Raw genomic sequence first — 16898 nt, 5'->3', positions numbered from 1 at the left:
TTAAAACAACAAGGAATGTAGCACAGTCCTTTCACTGAACAGTGTTGCTAATATGACTCAGTATTTGTGGAGGGAGATCACAGCAAACACTCTGACAGTGCGGACATGTAGTGATATTGGGTGTTGCTCAACCAGAGGCGGCTGGCGGGGGGAGCTATAGGAGGATGGGCTCATTGTAATGGCTTCAATGGAATCAATGGAACGGAGTTACACATTTGATTTCCATATGTTTGATATCCCTCTATTTATTCCATTCCAGCCATTACAATGAGCCAGTCCTCCTTTTGCTTACCCCACCAGCCTCCTCTGTACTCAACAATTAACTTATAACTATACTATTCAACAATTGTACTGCCATTGATCTCACAAGCTATCCATTTAAGGAAGCCATCATTTAAGCAAGTGTGTTTATATGTTTATGCAGTGAAGTCACGATCTGCAGTATTCCTTGCTCGCTTTGAATCCAGTGTCGTGGATGAATCCAGAATCTATGTCTTTGGTGACGTTCTCATTCAGACCTCTTTACACCATTGTATATGAATGATGCCTATGTGGATGTTCTTTGTCCCGAAGCTGTTTGGTCGTGGTGGGTTATACCCCCTAATTTAAATGCCTCTGGGCCGGCGCCTTTTGTACTTTAGAGAGCTTTACAGTATAATATGGGAACCACATAATATGGTTCCCAGCATGTGTGACCTTGGCTTGGAGAGCACTATGTAATTCAATGTCCCCGTCCCCTGGCTGGGGTGTGAAAGAGAGCAGCGTGAATGACGCCAAAATGCCCTTAATTTACATTTTAGGCATCAGCCTGACTCCTGGGAGGAAATGACGGTTGTGACTAGAGAGAGTACAGCTACGACCCGAAGTGACTTTTTGTAGCTGGTTAACAGAGCATTTTAGCTAACCCTAACTTTTCCTAACCTTAACCTTTGTCTCCTAATCTGTCACGTTAATGATCCTAACTTGCTGCGTAAATTCTCCTAACCAGCTACGAAAAGTCACTTCCGGTCGTAGCTGAACTCCCTCTAGTCACAACCATTATTTCCTCCCAGGGGTCAGGCTGATATCTAAAATGTAAAGTGTAAATTAATGTCATACTCCCTCTAGTCAAAACCGGAAATAACAGCCTTGCCCCGCAGTGTCACTTCCTGTACCCCGCAGCTACGCTCTGCATGCATATAAACACACATGCAATGTATGTTCATTCAAGCGCACATGGCATAGAGGATCTAGCCTTCAAAAGCTTCTATTTATGAGTTCCAGTCCCATCCTCTTCATTAAAGAGTGATCAGTATCTGGTAATATTTCACACTGTCTTTTATCCTTCGTAATCTAATCTTTCCTCCTTTTCCCCCTCTCTGTGTCCTGTGGTGGTGTGTGTGTGTGTGTGTGCCTGTGTGTGTTTCAACTGCCCACTTCCGTCCTGTAAAGCTCCAGGTCTTGGCCCCCATGCTGGCTCCCTGATTGTGTTCCCCGCTTCCTCAGTGGGGGGGATGTACCTCCCAGAGCTGCCCCAGATGGAAGCACTCTGTCTGGGTTACTGTCCCGCTGGATCTGGGCCTCAGGCCACTTCCAGCCCACCACAGAGTACAAGCCCTTACTTCTGACCTATAGGAATTGAGAATCCTCCACCGATTAGCACGCGTTCCTGCCTAGCTATATTTCATCTGCTTCTACTTCTATGGTCCCAAACGTTTAATTTCTCCCCAACACACACACACACACACACACACAAACACACACACAAACAGGCCCACTGCGGCACCGCAGCCCACTCCACGCGGAGGCTTTGTGTTGAAATTGATTCTGTTCTTTTGATGTATCATTGTTGTCCCTGCTAACCAAATCGTTGCTGCGCCTGAAAGGAGTCACCATAGCAAAGTTGCCTTCCTTCCTGTGGTTGCATAGGCCCATTCATGAAGGTGTTAGGCATAAGGAATACACACAGCTGCTGCACAGGCCCTCTGTGTTGGGTAGCTGACATCTTGGTATTCTATCTTTTTCTGTCATACTTTCATACCTGGAGCCCTTTGTCACAACAGCTCTCCTCTGGAGAGGAATGTCACGAAGCCCAACAGTGAGTTCGTGTGTATCTCTACATGTGTGTACGCATGCTTGTGTTTATTCTTGACTGCTGTTAGGTCAGAGGGAGCAGCACAAAACAGCACATCGGTTACTGTGACACCCAGGTCTACAGTAAACAGCCTGACGATTCAGGGAAGTCCTTAATATCCACTCTCTTAATGCAGCACTCTCTCACAGTAACTACTGTACACTTGGCATTGTGTGACTTATTCTTAGCTAGAACCCTATTTAGTTCCGTCTTCGTCTGTCTCAGGCATGCATCTCGAAGCAGCAGCAGAAGCAGCAGAAAAAGAAGCAGGTAGCTGACTCTTCGACTATAGTTTTCTATGGAAATGTTGCTCCCTTTCTCTGGCTCCATTGAAAGGGCACAGTGTGGTTATGTTTATAATGAGACACATAATAAAGCTGGCTGACCTCTCTGGCCAGCAGGCTACAGCCATTTATCATCCCAAACACTTGCTGTGGCAGTACCAGCCACCAGATAACACACTGCCCTCTGCTGGACACTGTGTGTGTGTGTGTGTGTGTGTGTGTGTGTGTGTGAGGGGGGGGGGGGGGGGGCGGGGGCAGAAGTGGATAATCTTGTCAATGTGGCAATATAAGCTTGTCAATGTGGCCATATATGTCTCTATTCAAACATACAGATTATTCATAGTTTGTGAGATTAGATTGTCAGAGTTGATTTGAACAGAGTAATTTGTGCAGTACGGTGTCGTCATACATTGCAGTCTGTCCTCAAAAACTCTCATTGCGCATTGATCTCACCGACCACCAGTCTTTGAAGTGTGGTTGTAATTTTCTGAAATGGTAAACCAGAAAAAGTTCTGGGAATCTAAAATGGAATATATGCTCAGCTAGAATGTTCAGCTCAAGACCATGGATCAGTGTTCTTGCCTTGTGGATTTTGAGTATTGATCCTGTTGCACAATATGACACTCATGAGGACACAACTTGGAAGTTGGTACAATACAATACAGAGATCAGTTTCCAATCCAATTTATTCCCCTGTGGATTGTATAATGCTTGTCTGAGTTTGCACTTACTTTGAAAACTTGGTGGCATCTCAGCATGCACTTAAATTGTGATTATGCACACAATAAATACAGTTACACGAGAGGGTTTGTTTGTATGTATTACACAGAATTGACAGCAAGTTTCAGATCCCAGTTGCAAGTTATAGTTTCACAATGCCTTGTACACTGTTTGTTTCCCCGGGATGTTTACTTTTGTATCTAGTTTTATGTTAGATAAAGAATGCCATGGGGACAGACAGTCAGGCAGGCTGATCAAACTGAAGGCTCAGGAAATCAGAGTTTAGGATTTTTGTATTCATCGTTTTTCCTGCTTTGTTTGCATCGCAATCAGTGGAGAGCCAATGTTATTCTTTTCAGATAAGATCTTTCTCTGTGAAATGTGCCATGGAGGAGGAACAAAAGTAAATTGCTTTTTTCTCCCTCATGCTTCTGGGGAATGTGAGACAGAACTGAACTGAATTTGGGTTGCGGTGGATACATGTTATGCTATTTAACGGCTCTCCTCTTTTTTAGGAAACTTGTCTGTTTGGCACTCACTTTTCCCTATGTCTGCGTCTCCTTTTGTCTAACTTGGTTTCCATCCAAACTGAGACAGATTTTCATGTGAATTTCATAAAATCTAAAAAATATATACAGTGGGGCAAAAAAGTATTTAGTCAGCCACCAATTGTGCAAGTTCTCCCACTTAAAAAGATGAGAGAGGCCTGTAATTTTCATCATAGGTACACTTCAACTATGACAGACAAAATGAGAAAACAAATCCAGAAAATCACATTGTAGGATTTTTTATGAATTTATTTGCAAATTATGGTGGAAAATAAGTATTTGGTCACCTACAAACAAGCAAGATTTCTGGCTCTCACAGACCTGTAACTTCTTCTTTAAGAGGCTCCTCTGTCCTCCACTCGTCACTCATTACCTGTACTTGGCACCGGTTTGAACTTGTTATTAGTATAAAAGTCACCTGTCCACAACCTCAAACAGTCACACTCTAAACTCCACTATGGCCAAGACCAAAGAGCTGTCTAAGGACACCAGAAACAAAATTGTAGACCTGCACCAGGCTGGGAAGACTGAATCTGCAATAGGTAAGCAGCTTGGTTTGAAGAAATCAACTGTGGGAGCAATTATTAGGAAATGGAAGACATACAAGAACACTGATAATCTCCCTCGATCTGGGGCTCCACGCAAGATCTCACCCCGTGGGGTCAGAATGATCACAAGAACGGTGAGCAAAAATCCCAGAACCACATGGGGGGACCTAGTGAATGACCTACAGAGAGCTGGGACCAAAGTAACAAAGCCTACCATCAGTAACACACTACAGGGGGGCAGGGTAGCCTAGTGGTTAGAGCGTTGGACTGGAAGGTTGCAAGTTCAAACCCCCGAGCTGACAAGGTACAACAAATCTGTTGTTCTGCCCCTGAACAGGCAGTTAACCCACTGTTCCTAGGCCGCCTAGTTAAATAAATAAAAAATAAATAGATAAACTATAAACTGGCTTAAGCCAGTCCAGGCCCGTCTGAAGTTTGCTAGAGAGCATTTGGATGATCCAGAAGAAGATTGGGAGAATGTCAGATGAAACCAAAATATAACTTTTTGGTAAAAACTCAACTCGTCGTGTTTGGAGGACAAAGAATGCTGAGTTGCATCCAAAGAACACCATACCTACTGTGAAGCATGGGGGTGGAAACGTCAAAGCATGACGTTTCCACCCCCATGCTTCACAGTAGGTATGGTGTTCTTTGGATGCAACTCAGCATTCTTTGTCAAAGCATGACGTTTCCACCCCCATGCTTCACAGTAGGTATGGTGTTCTTTGGATGCCACTCAGCATTCTTTGTCCTCCAAACACGACGAGTTGAGTTTTTACCAAAGGGACCAGGACGACTGATCCGTGTAAAGGAAAGAATGAATGGGGATTTTGTATGTATGTATGTATGTATGTATGTATGTATGTATGTATGTATGTATATATGTGTGTATGTATGTATGTACAGTGCCTTGCGAAAGTATTCGGCCCACTTGAACTTTGCGAACTTTTGCCACATTTCAGGCTTCAAACATAAAGATATAAAACTGTATTTTTTTGTGAAGAATCAACAACAAGTGGGACACAATCATGAAGTGGAACGACATTTATTGGATATTTCAAACTCTTTTAACAAATCAAAAACTGAAAAATTGGGCGTGCAAAATTATTCAGCCCCTTTACTTTCAGTGCAGCAAACTCTCTCCAGAAGTTCAGTGAGGATCTCTGAATGATCCAATGTTGACCTAAATGACTAATGATGATAAATACAATCCACCTGTGTGTAATCAAGTCTATAAATGCACCTGCACTGTGATAGTCTCAGAGGTCCGTTAAAAGCGCAGAGAGCATCATGAAGAACAAGGAACACACCAGGCAGGTCCGAGATACTGTTGTGAAGAAGTTTAAAGCCGGATTTGGATACAAAAAGATTTCCCAAGCTTTAAACATCCCAAGGAGCACTGTGCAAGCGATAATATTGAAATGGAAGGAGTATCAGACCACTGCAAATCTACCAAGACCTGGCCTTCCCTCTAAACTTTCAGCTCATACAAGGAGAAGACTGATCAGAGATGCAGCCAAGAGGCCCATGATCACTCTGGATGAACTGCAGAGATCTACAGCTGAGGTGGGAGACTCTGTCCATAGAACAACAATCAGTCGTATATTGCACAAATCTGGCCTTCATGGAAGAGTGGCAAGAAGAAAGCCATTTCTTAAAGATATCCATAAAAAGTGTTGTTTAAAGTTTGCCACAAGCCACCAGGGAGACACACCAAACATGTGGAAGAAGGTGCTCTGGTCAGATGAAACCAAATTGAACTTTTTGGCAACAATGCAAAACGTTATGTTTGGCGTAAAAGCAACACAGCTGAACACACCATCCCCACTGTCAAACATGGTGGTGGCAGCATCATGGTTTGGGCCTGCTTTTCTTCAACAGGGACAGGGAAGATGGTTAAAATTGATGGGAAGATGGATGGAGCCAAATACAGGACCATTCTGGAAGAAAACCTGATGGAGTCTGCAAAAGACCTGAGACTGGGACGGAGATTTGTCTTCCAACAAGACAATGATCCAAAACATAAAGCAAAATCTACAATGGAATGGTTCAAAAATAAACATATCCAGGTGTTAGAATGGCCAAGTCAAAGTCCAGACCTGAATCCAATCGAGAATCTGTGGAAAGAACTGAAAACTGCTGTTCACAAATGCTCTCCATCCAACCTTACTGAGCTCGAGCTGTTTTGCAAGGAGGAATGGGAATAAATGTCAGTCTCTCGATGTGCAAAACTGATAGAGACATACCCCAAGCGACTTACAGCTGTAATCACAGCAAAAGGTGGCGCTACAAAGTATTAACTTAAGGGGGCTGAATAATTTTGCACGACCAATTTTTCAGTTTTTGATTTGTTAAAAAAGTTTGAAATATCCAATAAATGTAGTTCCACTTCATGATTGTGTCCCACTTGTTGTTGATTCTTCACAAAAAAATACAGTTTTATATCTTTATGTTTGAAGCCTGAAATGTGGCAAAAGGTCGCAAAGTTCAAGGGGGCCGAATACTTTCGCAAGGCACTGTATGTATCGTGAGATTTTGAGTGAAAACCTCCTTCCATCAGCAAGGGCATTGAAGATGAAACGTGGCTGGGTCTTTCAGCATGACAATGATCCCAAACACACCGCCCGGGCAACGAAGGAGTGGCTTCGTAAGAAGCATTTCAAGGTCCTGGAGTGGCCTAGCCAGTCTCCAGATCTCAACCCCATAGAAAATCTTTGGAGGGAGTTGAAAGTCTGTGTTGCCCAGCAACAGCCCCAAAACATCACTGCTCTAGAGGAGATCTGCATGGAGGAATGGGCCAAAATACCAGCAACAGTGTGTGAAAACCTTGTGAAGACTTACAGAAAACGTTTGACCTCTGTCATTGCCAACAAAGGGTATATAACAAAGTATTGAGATAAACTTTTGTTATTGACCAAATACTTATTTTCCACCATAATTTGCAAATAAATTCATAAAAAATCCTACAATGTGATTTTCTGGATTTTTGTCCCTCATTGTGTCTGTCATAGTTGAAGTGTACCTATGACGAAAATTACAGGCCTCTCTCATCTTTTTAAGTGGGAGAACTTACACAATTGGTGGCTGACTAAATACTTTTTTGCCCCACTGTATATATATATTTCCCCACCAGATGTAGCAGATATAATGTGCGTGATGATGTAGGGCACATATAAAACACCTTTGCACTTAATTTTTCATGTAACGAATAAAAAACATGGGTAACACTTTATTTGGATAGTCAACATACATGTCAGTAACATTTCAACATACATGTCAGTAACATTTCAACATACATGTCAGTAACATTTCAACATTCATGTCAGTAACATTTCAACATACATGTCAGTAACATTTCAACAAACATGCAGTTGACATGTTGCTGATATTCTGTATATAGTCTGTAGAGCATCTATAGATGGACTATCCAATTAAAGTGTTACCAAAACATGAGTTGAATGTGTTTCCATTGCATTTTCCACTGTACCAATAATTTTGTCACACAAACTGTTGCGAAAAATGACAGATTTGCCCAATCTGGTTTTCGCACACGCTCTAGATAAGTGTACACTGGAAATGTTACGTTACATGATGAGATGGATAAGAGCAAGATCATTTTCATTTTTTAAGCACCGATCATCATGTCACTAGCATACAAGTTAAGATGCTCAAAATGTATTGGAAAGGAGCATCAAGCTCATCACCGCGCAGACACCACCTTGTAGTCTAAACTGTGCATGCTTTTCCAAGTCACAGTGGGAGTACCACACAACATAACATCCTGTGATTGCAAATGTACCTCGACTTGAGGGTTATTCTATCAACAACTGCTCAATAGATTGTTTCCAGAGCAATACGTTGCATAATACATTTTACTGACACGAAAATAACCCACCATGTCGAACAATCAAATTGTCTGTTGACATTCATAAAGTTCTACCGACACTTTGTTTCCATCACAATTTTTTTTAAACGCCATGACTTTACTTGGATTAAAACTGTGGGTGGAAACGTGGCTATTGATGATACTAATGTTAATACACCCTTAATGCCTTTTCTAAACACCCAAGGTCACTTGATCATACAAATAAAAAACACTTCTTTCCCTCCTTCCCTCTCCCCTCCCCTCTTCCCCCAGGCTGGAGGCGGGTTACCAGAGGGTCCTCCAGGTGGATCTGGAGGTGAACGGGCTACTGGACCCGCTGGGCAGCCGAGTGGTGATGTGGCAGGTGGAGTACCCTCCTACCCGCTCCATCACTGATGAGGTCCAGACCGTCATCCGCCTGGCACCACAGGACTTGGGTGGGATTGTGCCACTGGCAATGGTGAGGAACCAGAAAGAGAGTGCCTGTGTGTGTGTAGTAATATTTATCATGTATATAATATACCTCACATGCGACTCATAAGAAGACAATTCATTTAGCCCATTAAATGAATTATCGAATCCATAAGATAAATAGCAATATGCAAGAAAAATATAGTTGAGTTACAGTAATAGGCAGTGAAGAAATGTCTGAGAATGGAATGTATTTAATTACTTTGTAAAATTAATGGATTCACATACAAGGCATAAAGATTAAGTTACAAAGCATGAAAACACATTACAAGGCATTATTCCAAGCATGGTCAGAGAGAGAGAGAGAGAGGCTTGTGCTATGACGTAAAGCTCATGGGAGAGGTGGAGAGAAAGAAAGAGATTCGGTATCTCACCACAGCAAGTCAGGAACATAAGAGAAGGTACAATGAATCTAAGACCCTTTCATAAGCTTCTGAGTTGTTTGGATTCAAAATTTGTTGACCGATAGTGTTACTGTAAAGTTAACCTCCCATCAGATATCAGACCTACAGTTGAAGTCGGAAGTTTACATACACCTGAGCCAAATACATTGAAACTCAGTTTTTCACAATGCCTGACAATTAATCCTAGTAAAAATGATCTGTCTCAGGTCAGTGAGGATCACAGTTTTATTTTAAGAATGCGAAATGTCAGAATAATAGTAGAGAATGAACTATTTCAGCTTTAATTTCTTTCATCACATTCCCAGTGGGTCAGAAATGTACATACACTCATACACTCAATTAGTATTTAGTAGCATTGCCTTTACATTTTTTAATAACTGGGGTCAAATGTTTCGGGTAGCCTTCCACAAGCTTCCCACAATAAGTTGGGTGAATTTTGGCCCATTCCTACAGACAGAGCTGGTGTAACTGAGTCAGGTTTGTAGACATCCTTGCTCACACAGGCCTTTCAGTTCTGCCCACAAATATTCTATAGTATTGAGGTCAGGGCTTTGTGATGGCCACCCCAATACCTCGACTTTGTTATCCTTAAGCCATTTTGCCACAACTTTGGAAGTATGCTTTGGGTCATTGTCCATTTGGAAGATCCATTTGCGACGAAGCTTTAACTTCCTGACTGATGTCTTGAGATGTTGCTTCAATATATCCAAAGTTTTCCTGCCTCAAGATGCCATCTATTTTGTGAAGTGCACCAGTCCCTCCTGCCGCAAAGCACCCCCACAACATGATGCTGCAACCCCCTTGCTTCACGGTTGGGATGATGTTCTTCGAATTGCAAGCATCTGTCACACCCTGGTCAAAGTATTTTGTGTTTCTTTATTTATTTGGTCAGGCCAGGGTGTGGCATGGGTTTTTGTATGTGGTGTGTATTTATGGGGATTGTAGCTAGTGGGGTGTTCTAGCTAAGTCTATGGCTGTCTGAAGTGGTTCTCAATCAGAGGCAGGTGTTTATCGTTGTCTCTGATTGGGAACCATATTTAGGCAGCCATATTCTTTGAGTTTGTCGTGGGTGATTGTCCTTAGTGTCATTGTTCTGTGTTAGGTTACACAAGTATAGGCTGTTTCGGTTTTCGTTAAGTTTATTGTTTTGATAGTGTTTGTGTTTAGTGTGTTACTTCATTAAACATGGATTGCAATAGACACGCCGCATTTTGGTCCGACTCTCCTTCTCACCAAGAAAACCGTTACAGAATCACCCACCACAAAAGGACCAAGCAGCGTGTCAACAGGCAGGAGCAGCGCGAGGAGATGCGCAATAAGGATTTCTGGACATGGGAGGAAATCCTCGACGGGAGAGGACCCTGGGCTAAACCAGGGGAGTGTAGCCGCACTAAGGTGCAGCGGGAGAAGAAACAACAGGAACAGCCCAAGGAGGAGTACAGTATGGAGTATACTACTTGGGAGGAGATCGACAGGTGGGCGGCCGACCCAGGGAGAGTGCCGGAGCCCGCCTGGGATTCGCTGGAGCAGTGCGAGGAAGGTTATCGTAGAATGGAGGCGGTGAAAGCAGAGAGGCGCTGGTATGAGAAGGCAGCACGGCGACGCGGATGGAAGCCTGAGAGGCAGCCCCAAAAATTTCTTGGGGGGGGACTAACAGGGAGTATGGCTATGCCAGGTAGGAGACCTGGGCAGACTCCCTGTGCTTACCGGGGGGCTAGAGAGACCGGACAGGCACCGTGTTATGCAGTGGTGCGCACGGTGTCTCCAGTGCGGGTGCATAGCCCGGTGCGGTATATTCCAGCTCTGCGTGTCTGCCGGGCTAGATTGAGTGTTGAGCCTAATGCCATGAAGCCGGCTCTACGCAGCTGGTCCCCAGTGCGTCTCCTTGGGCCGGTTTACATGGCACCAGCCTTGCGCTCGGTGTCTCCGGTTCGCCTGCATAGTCCAGTGCGGGCTATTCCACCTCTCCGCACTGGCAGGGCGACCGTGAGCATTCAACCAGGTAAGGTTGGGCAGGCTCGGTGCTCAAGAGCTCCAGTGCGCCTGCACGGTCCGGTTTTTCCAGTACCACCTCCACACCCCAGCCCTCCGGTAGCAGCTCCCCGCACCAGGCTTCCTGTGCGTGTCCTCGGCCCAGTACCACCAGTGCCAGCACCACGCATCAGGCCTACAGTGCGCCTCGCCTGTCCAGCGCTGTCGGAGCCCTCCTCTCCAGCGCTGTCGGAGTCTCCCGCCTGTTTAGCGCTGTTAGAGCCTTCCTTCTCTACAGCGCTGCCGGAGTCTCCCGCCTGTTCAGAGCTGCCAGTTAGCATAGAGCTGCCAGTTAGCATAGAGCTGCCAGTTAGCATAGAGCTGCCAGTTAGCATAGAGCTGCCAGTTAGCATAGAGCTGCCAGTTAGCAAGGAGCTGTCAGTCTGCAAGGAGCTGCCAGTCTGCATAGAGCTGCCAGTCTGCAAGGAGCTGCCAGTCTGCAAGGAGCCGCCAGAGCTGCCTGTCTGCAGGATGCCACCAAAGCTGCCAGTCTGCAAGGAGCCGCCAGAGCTGCCAGTCTGCAAGGAGCCGCCAGAGCTGCCAGTTAGCATGGAGCAGCCAGGGCCGCCAGTCAGTATGGAGCAGCCAGGGCCGCCAGTCAGCATGGAGCAGCCAGGGCCGCCAGTCAGCATGGAGCAGCCAGTCAGCATGGAGCAGCCAGTCAGCATGGAGCAGCCAGAGCAGCCAGTCAGCATGGAGCAGCCAGAGCTGCCAGTCAGCATGGAGCAGCCAGTCAGCATGGAGCAGCCAGAGCTGCCAGTCAGCATGGAGCAGCCAGTCAGCATGGAGAAGCCAGAGCTGCCAGTCATCATGGAGCAGCCAGTCAGCATGGAGCAGCCAGAGCTGCCAGTCGACCAGACTCTCCCAGATCTGCCAGTCGACCAGACTCTCCCAGATCTGCCAGTCGACCAGACTCTCCCAGATCTGCCAGTCGACCAGACTCTTCCAGATCTGCCAGTCGACCAGACTCTTCCAGATCTGCCAGTCGACCAGACTCTTCCAGATCTGCCAGTCGACCAGACTCTTCCAGATCTGCCAGTCGACCAGCCTCTTCCAGATCTGCCAGTCGACCAGCCTCTTCCAGATCTGCCAGTCGACCAGACTCTTCCAGATCTGCCAGTCGACCAGACTCTTCCAGATCTGCCAGTCGACCAGACTCTTCCAGATCTGCCAGTCGACCAGACTCTTCCAGATCTGCCAGTCGACCAGACTCTTCCAGATCTGCCAGTCGACCAGACTCTTCCAGATCTGCCAGTCGACCAGACTCTTCCAGATCTGCCAGTCGACCAGACTCTTCCAGATCTGCCAGTCGACCAGACTCTTCCAGATCTGCCAGTCGACCAGACTCTTCCAGATCTGCCAGTCGACCAGACTCTTCCAGATCTGCCAGTCAGCCAGGATCTGCCAGTCAGCCAGGATCTGCCGAAACCACCAGCCAGCCTGGATCTGGTAGATTCTTCAACCTGCCTGAGCTTCCTCTCACTCCTGAGCTTCCTCTCACTCCTGAGCTTCCCCTCAGTCCCGAGCTGCCTCAGTCCCGAGCTGCCCCTCAGTCCCGATCTGCTCCTCAGTCCAGTGGGGTTCTGGGTGAGGACTACTAGGCCATGGTCGGCGGCGAGGGTGGACTATCCAGGGACGCGAGGAGAAGGGACTAAGACATTGATTGAGTGGGGTCCACGTCCCGCGCCGGAGCCGCCACCATGGACAGACGCCCACCCGGACCCTCCCTATTGTTTTGAGGTGCGTTCGGGAGTCCGCACCTTAGGGGGGGGGTTCTGTCACACCCTGGTCAAAGTATTTTGTGTTTCTTTATTTATTTGGTCAGGCCAGGGTGTGGCATGGGTTTTTGTATGTGGTGTGTATTTATGGGGATTGTAGCTAGTGGGGTGTTCTAGCTAAGTCTATGGCTGTCTGAAGTGGTTCTCAATCAGAGGCAGGTGTTTATCGTTGTCTCTGATTGGGAACCATATTTAGGCAGCCATATTCTTTGAGTTTGTCGTGGGTGATTGTCCTTAGTGTCATTGTTCTGTGTTAGGTTACACAAGTATAGGCTGTTTCGGTTTTCGTTAAGTTTATTGTTTTGATAGTGTTTGTGTTTAGTGTGTTACTTCATTAAACATGGATTGCAATAGACACGCCGCATTTTGGTCCGACTCTCCTTCTCACCAAGAAAACCGTTACAGCATCCCCCTTCTTCCTCCAAACATAACGACGGTCATTATGGCCAAACAGTTATATTTTTGTTTCATCAGACCAGAGGACATTTCTCCAAAAAGTACGATCTTTGTCCCCATGTGCAGTTGCAAACCGTAGTATGGCTTTTTGATGGCGGTTTTGGAGCAGTGGCTTCTTCCTTGCTGAGTGGCCTTTCAGGTTATGTCAATATAGGACTCGTTTTACTGTGTTTATAGATACTTTTGTACCTGTTTCCTCCAGCATCTTCACAAGGTCCTTCGCTGTTGTTCTGGGATTGATTTGCACTTTTCGCACCAAAGTACGTTCATCTCTAGGAGACAGAACGCGTCTCCTTCCTGAGTGATATGATGGCTGCGTGGTCCCATGGTGTTTATACTTGCGTACTATCATTTTTTACAGATGAACGTGGTACCTTCAGGCATTTGGAAATTGCTCCCAAGGATTAACCAGACTTGTGGAGGTATACCATTTTTTCTGAGGTCTTAGCTGATTTAGTTTGATTTTCTCATGATGTCTAGCAAAGAGGCACTGAGTTGGAAGGTAGGCCTTGAAACACATCCACAGGTACACCTCTAATTGACTCAAATTATGTCAATTAGCCTATCAGAAGCTTCTAAAGCCATGACATCATTTTCTGGAATTTTCCAAGCTGTTTAAAGGCACAGTCAACTTAGTGTATGTACATTTCTGACCCACTGGAATTGTGATACAGTGAATTGTAATGCACAAAGCAGATGTCCTAACCGACTTGCCAAAACTATAGTTTGTTAACAAGAAATTTGTGGTTGAAAAAACGATTTTTAATGACTCCAACCTTAGTGTATGTAAACTTCCGACTTCAACTGTACATGATGTAATCACAACAGAACCTCTGCCTCTCAGAGGTGTGACAATGGGGGTTGGCAAGATCAACAGAGAGAATGTTGAATCTCTAAGACAACATAGAGAAATCCTTACATACAGTTAGCTGATAAGAAGACTCACTTCGGGGGTTGGGCAATACTACGTGTGTGTGTGTGTGTGTGTGTGTGCGTGTGTGTGCAGCTTTACCTCACATGGCTGACTGCACTCTGCAGGAGGCTTTGTCTCTCTTCTCTCCAAAGCTGACACCCACTGTTTTACCTCTCTTTGCAATTCTGAACCCTTGTATCATCGATTTTCCCCAGCACTAACACTTTGATGTCTTTGTCTCTTTATACTGCCTGTGTTTGGAAAAAGCAGAGGAAAGTCAAATTGCTGTTATTGTAAATAAGAAGAATTTTGAACTTCATGATACAATCATTATGTGTTGGTTGTCAAGCTTGGATGCCTTTTTAAAAGTAGTGTGTTTGAGTTGTGAGGTGAACAAGCTAAAGTCCCATGTTGAAAGCCCAGACCTCTCTGCTAGGGTTAAACACGAAGCGTGCACTTTTTAATTGGCTGTAATTTGGCTAATAGAGCTTTTCTGTACTTTCCATGATTAAGAAAGGTAATTGAGTTTGGTCCTAGGATAATCCTTTTAAAAAACAGATGGATGCATCGGCAAGGGACTCTAGACAGCCAAATGTATTACGATAATTCATATTTATTTATGATCAAATCTTTGCAACTGTTTGGCTTTCAGTGTTTTGGGTTGTGGATTTTATTTATTTTTTTTTACTATGAAAATAAATATGTACGCTGCAGTCAGATTTTTTATTTAATTTTCCAAATTGAATATTGTGTTCCAAGCTCTGGCTTTTATTATGGTAATTGGTGAGAAAGCACTTCACCCTCACAAACAATTATGCATTCAGGCCACGACAGCAACATGTCGACTTCTACTGTGTCTTTAACCTTTGGCTGGCCCTACTAACATCCAGATCAGATTTTTCTCCTATTAACCTTTTTTTTTACAGATTTTTTTTTGTAATTTTGCAGACGCTCTTATCCAAAGAGACTTATAGGAGCAATTAGGGTTAAAGGGTAGGTGGGGGGGGGGGGGGGGGGGTTTACTAAGCCAACATATATAATTGTTTTAAGACTGTCATACCATAGATAATTTCTATTTCTGGTATACCAAAATAAGTGTGTAAAAATGATTTGATAAAATATAGAATTTGGCCTTTACTACTATAGCCCATAGAAGTGCATTGAATAACACATTAATAAATGGCAAAAAAGACAGTCAAAAAATGTATCTTAAGGAATGAGGTTTTGAAGTGTCTGTGCTATATCTGGGATATATAAGAAAGCTCAGGAATGATATATTAATGTATATACAGTGCATTCAAAAAGTATTCTGACCCCTTTACTTTTTCCACATTTTGTTGTTACAGCCTTACTCTAAAATTGATTAAATAAATACAAATCCTCAATCTAAACACAATACACAACATTTTAAAATGTTTTTGCTAATTTATCATATGTAAAAAAACAGATATCTTACTTACATAAGTATTCAGACCCTTTGCTATGAGACTTGAAATTGAGCTGAGGTGCATCCTGTTTCCATTGGTCATCCTTGAGATGTTTTTACACCTTGACTGGAATCCACCTGTGGTGAATTAAATTGATTGTACATGATTTCGAAAGGCACACACCTGTCTGTATAAGGTCCCAGAGTTGACAATGCATGTCAGAGGAAAAACCAAGCCATGAGGTTGAAGGAATTGTCTGTAGGGCTCCGAGACAGGATTGTGTCGAGGCACAGATCTGGGGAAGGGTAACCAAAAATGTCTGCTGCATTGATGGTCCCCAAGAACACAATGGCCTCCATCATTCTTAAATGGAAGACGTTTGGAACCAACAAGACTCTTCCTAGAGCTGAACTGAGCAATTGGGGAAGAAGCGCCTTTGTCAGAGAGGTGACCAAGAACCTGATGGTCACTCTGACAGAGCTCCAGAGTTCCTCTGTGGAGATGGGAGAACCTTCCAGAAGGACAACCATCTCTGCAGCACTCCACCATTCAGGCCTTTTATGGTAGAGTGGCCAGATGGAAGCCACTCCTCAATAAAAGGCACATAGTCCGCTTAGAGTTTGCCCAAAGGCACCTAAAGGACTCTATTGGAAACAAGATTATCTGGTCTGATGAAACCAAGATTGAACTCTTTGGCCTGAATGTCATGAATGTCATGGTTTAAATGCTATTTCTAGAGACAATATCTCTTTCATTATCACTATATGTACAGGTTTACCCCTACTGTATTCACATCCTACTATACCTTTGTCTGTACATTATGCCTTGAATATATTCTACCATGCCCAGAAATCTCCTTTTACTCTCTGTTCTGAATGTACTAGGTGTCCAGTTCTGTTAGCCTTTAGCCGTACCCTTATCCTACTCCTCCTCTGTTCCTCTGGTGATGTAGAGGTTAATCCAGGCCCAGCAGTGTCTACCTCCACTCCCATCCCCCAGACTCTCTCATTTGTTGACTTCTGCAACCGTAAAAGCCTTGGTTTCATGCATGTTAACATTAGAAGCCTCCTCCCTAAGTTTGTTTTATTCACTGCCCTAGCACACTCCACCAGTCCTGGCTTAGGAAGACCACCAAAAACCTTGAAATTTCCATTCCTAACTATAACATTTTCCGACAAGATAGAACTGCCAAAGGGGACGGTGTTGCAATTTACTGCAAAGATAACCTGCAGAGTTCTGTCTTACTATCCAGGTCTGAACCCAAACAATTTGACCTTCTACTTCTAAAAATGAACCTTTCCAGAAACAAGTCTCTCACCGTTGACGCTTGCTATAGACCA

At 44.4% G+C, this 16898-nt stretch overlaps 1 protein-coding gene across 1 annotated transcript in view; it reads left to right on the top strand.

The window, feature by feature from the left end:
* Positions 1-16898, top strand: part of LOC110509743 (transmembrane protein 132C-like) — a 224718-nt gene that overhangs the window by 112779 nt on the left and 95041 nt on the right. Inside the window, exon 4 of the mRNA XM_036968040.1 lies at positions 8352-8538. Within this exon, the coding sequence (XP_036823935.1) occupies positions 8352-8538 (187 nt within the window). The remainder of the gene's footprint in view (positions 1-8351; positions 8539-16898) is intronic.

Source organism: Oncorhynchus mykiss, chromosome Y (genome assembly GCF_013265735.2).
Source record: "Oncorhynchus mykiss isolate Arlee chromosome Y, USDA_OmykA_1.1, whole genome shotgun sequence".
NCBI classification, from domain to species: domain Eukaryota; kingdom Metazoa; phylum Chordata; class Actinopteri; order Salmoniformes; family Salmonidae; genus Oncorhynchus; species Oncorhynchus mykiss.
The sequence above is the reverse complement of the archived record's forward strand: the minus strand, read 5'-3'. Positions and strand labels throughout refer to the sequence as shown.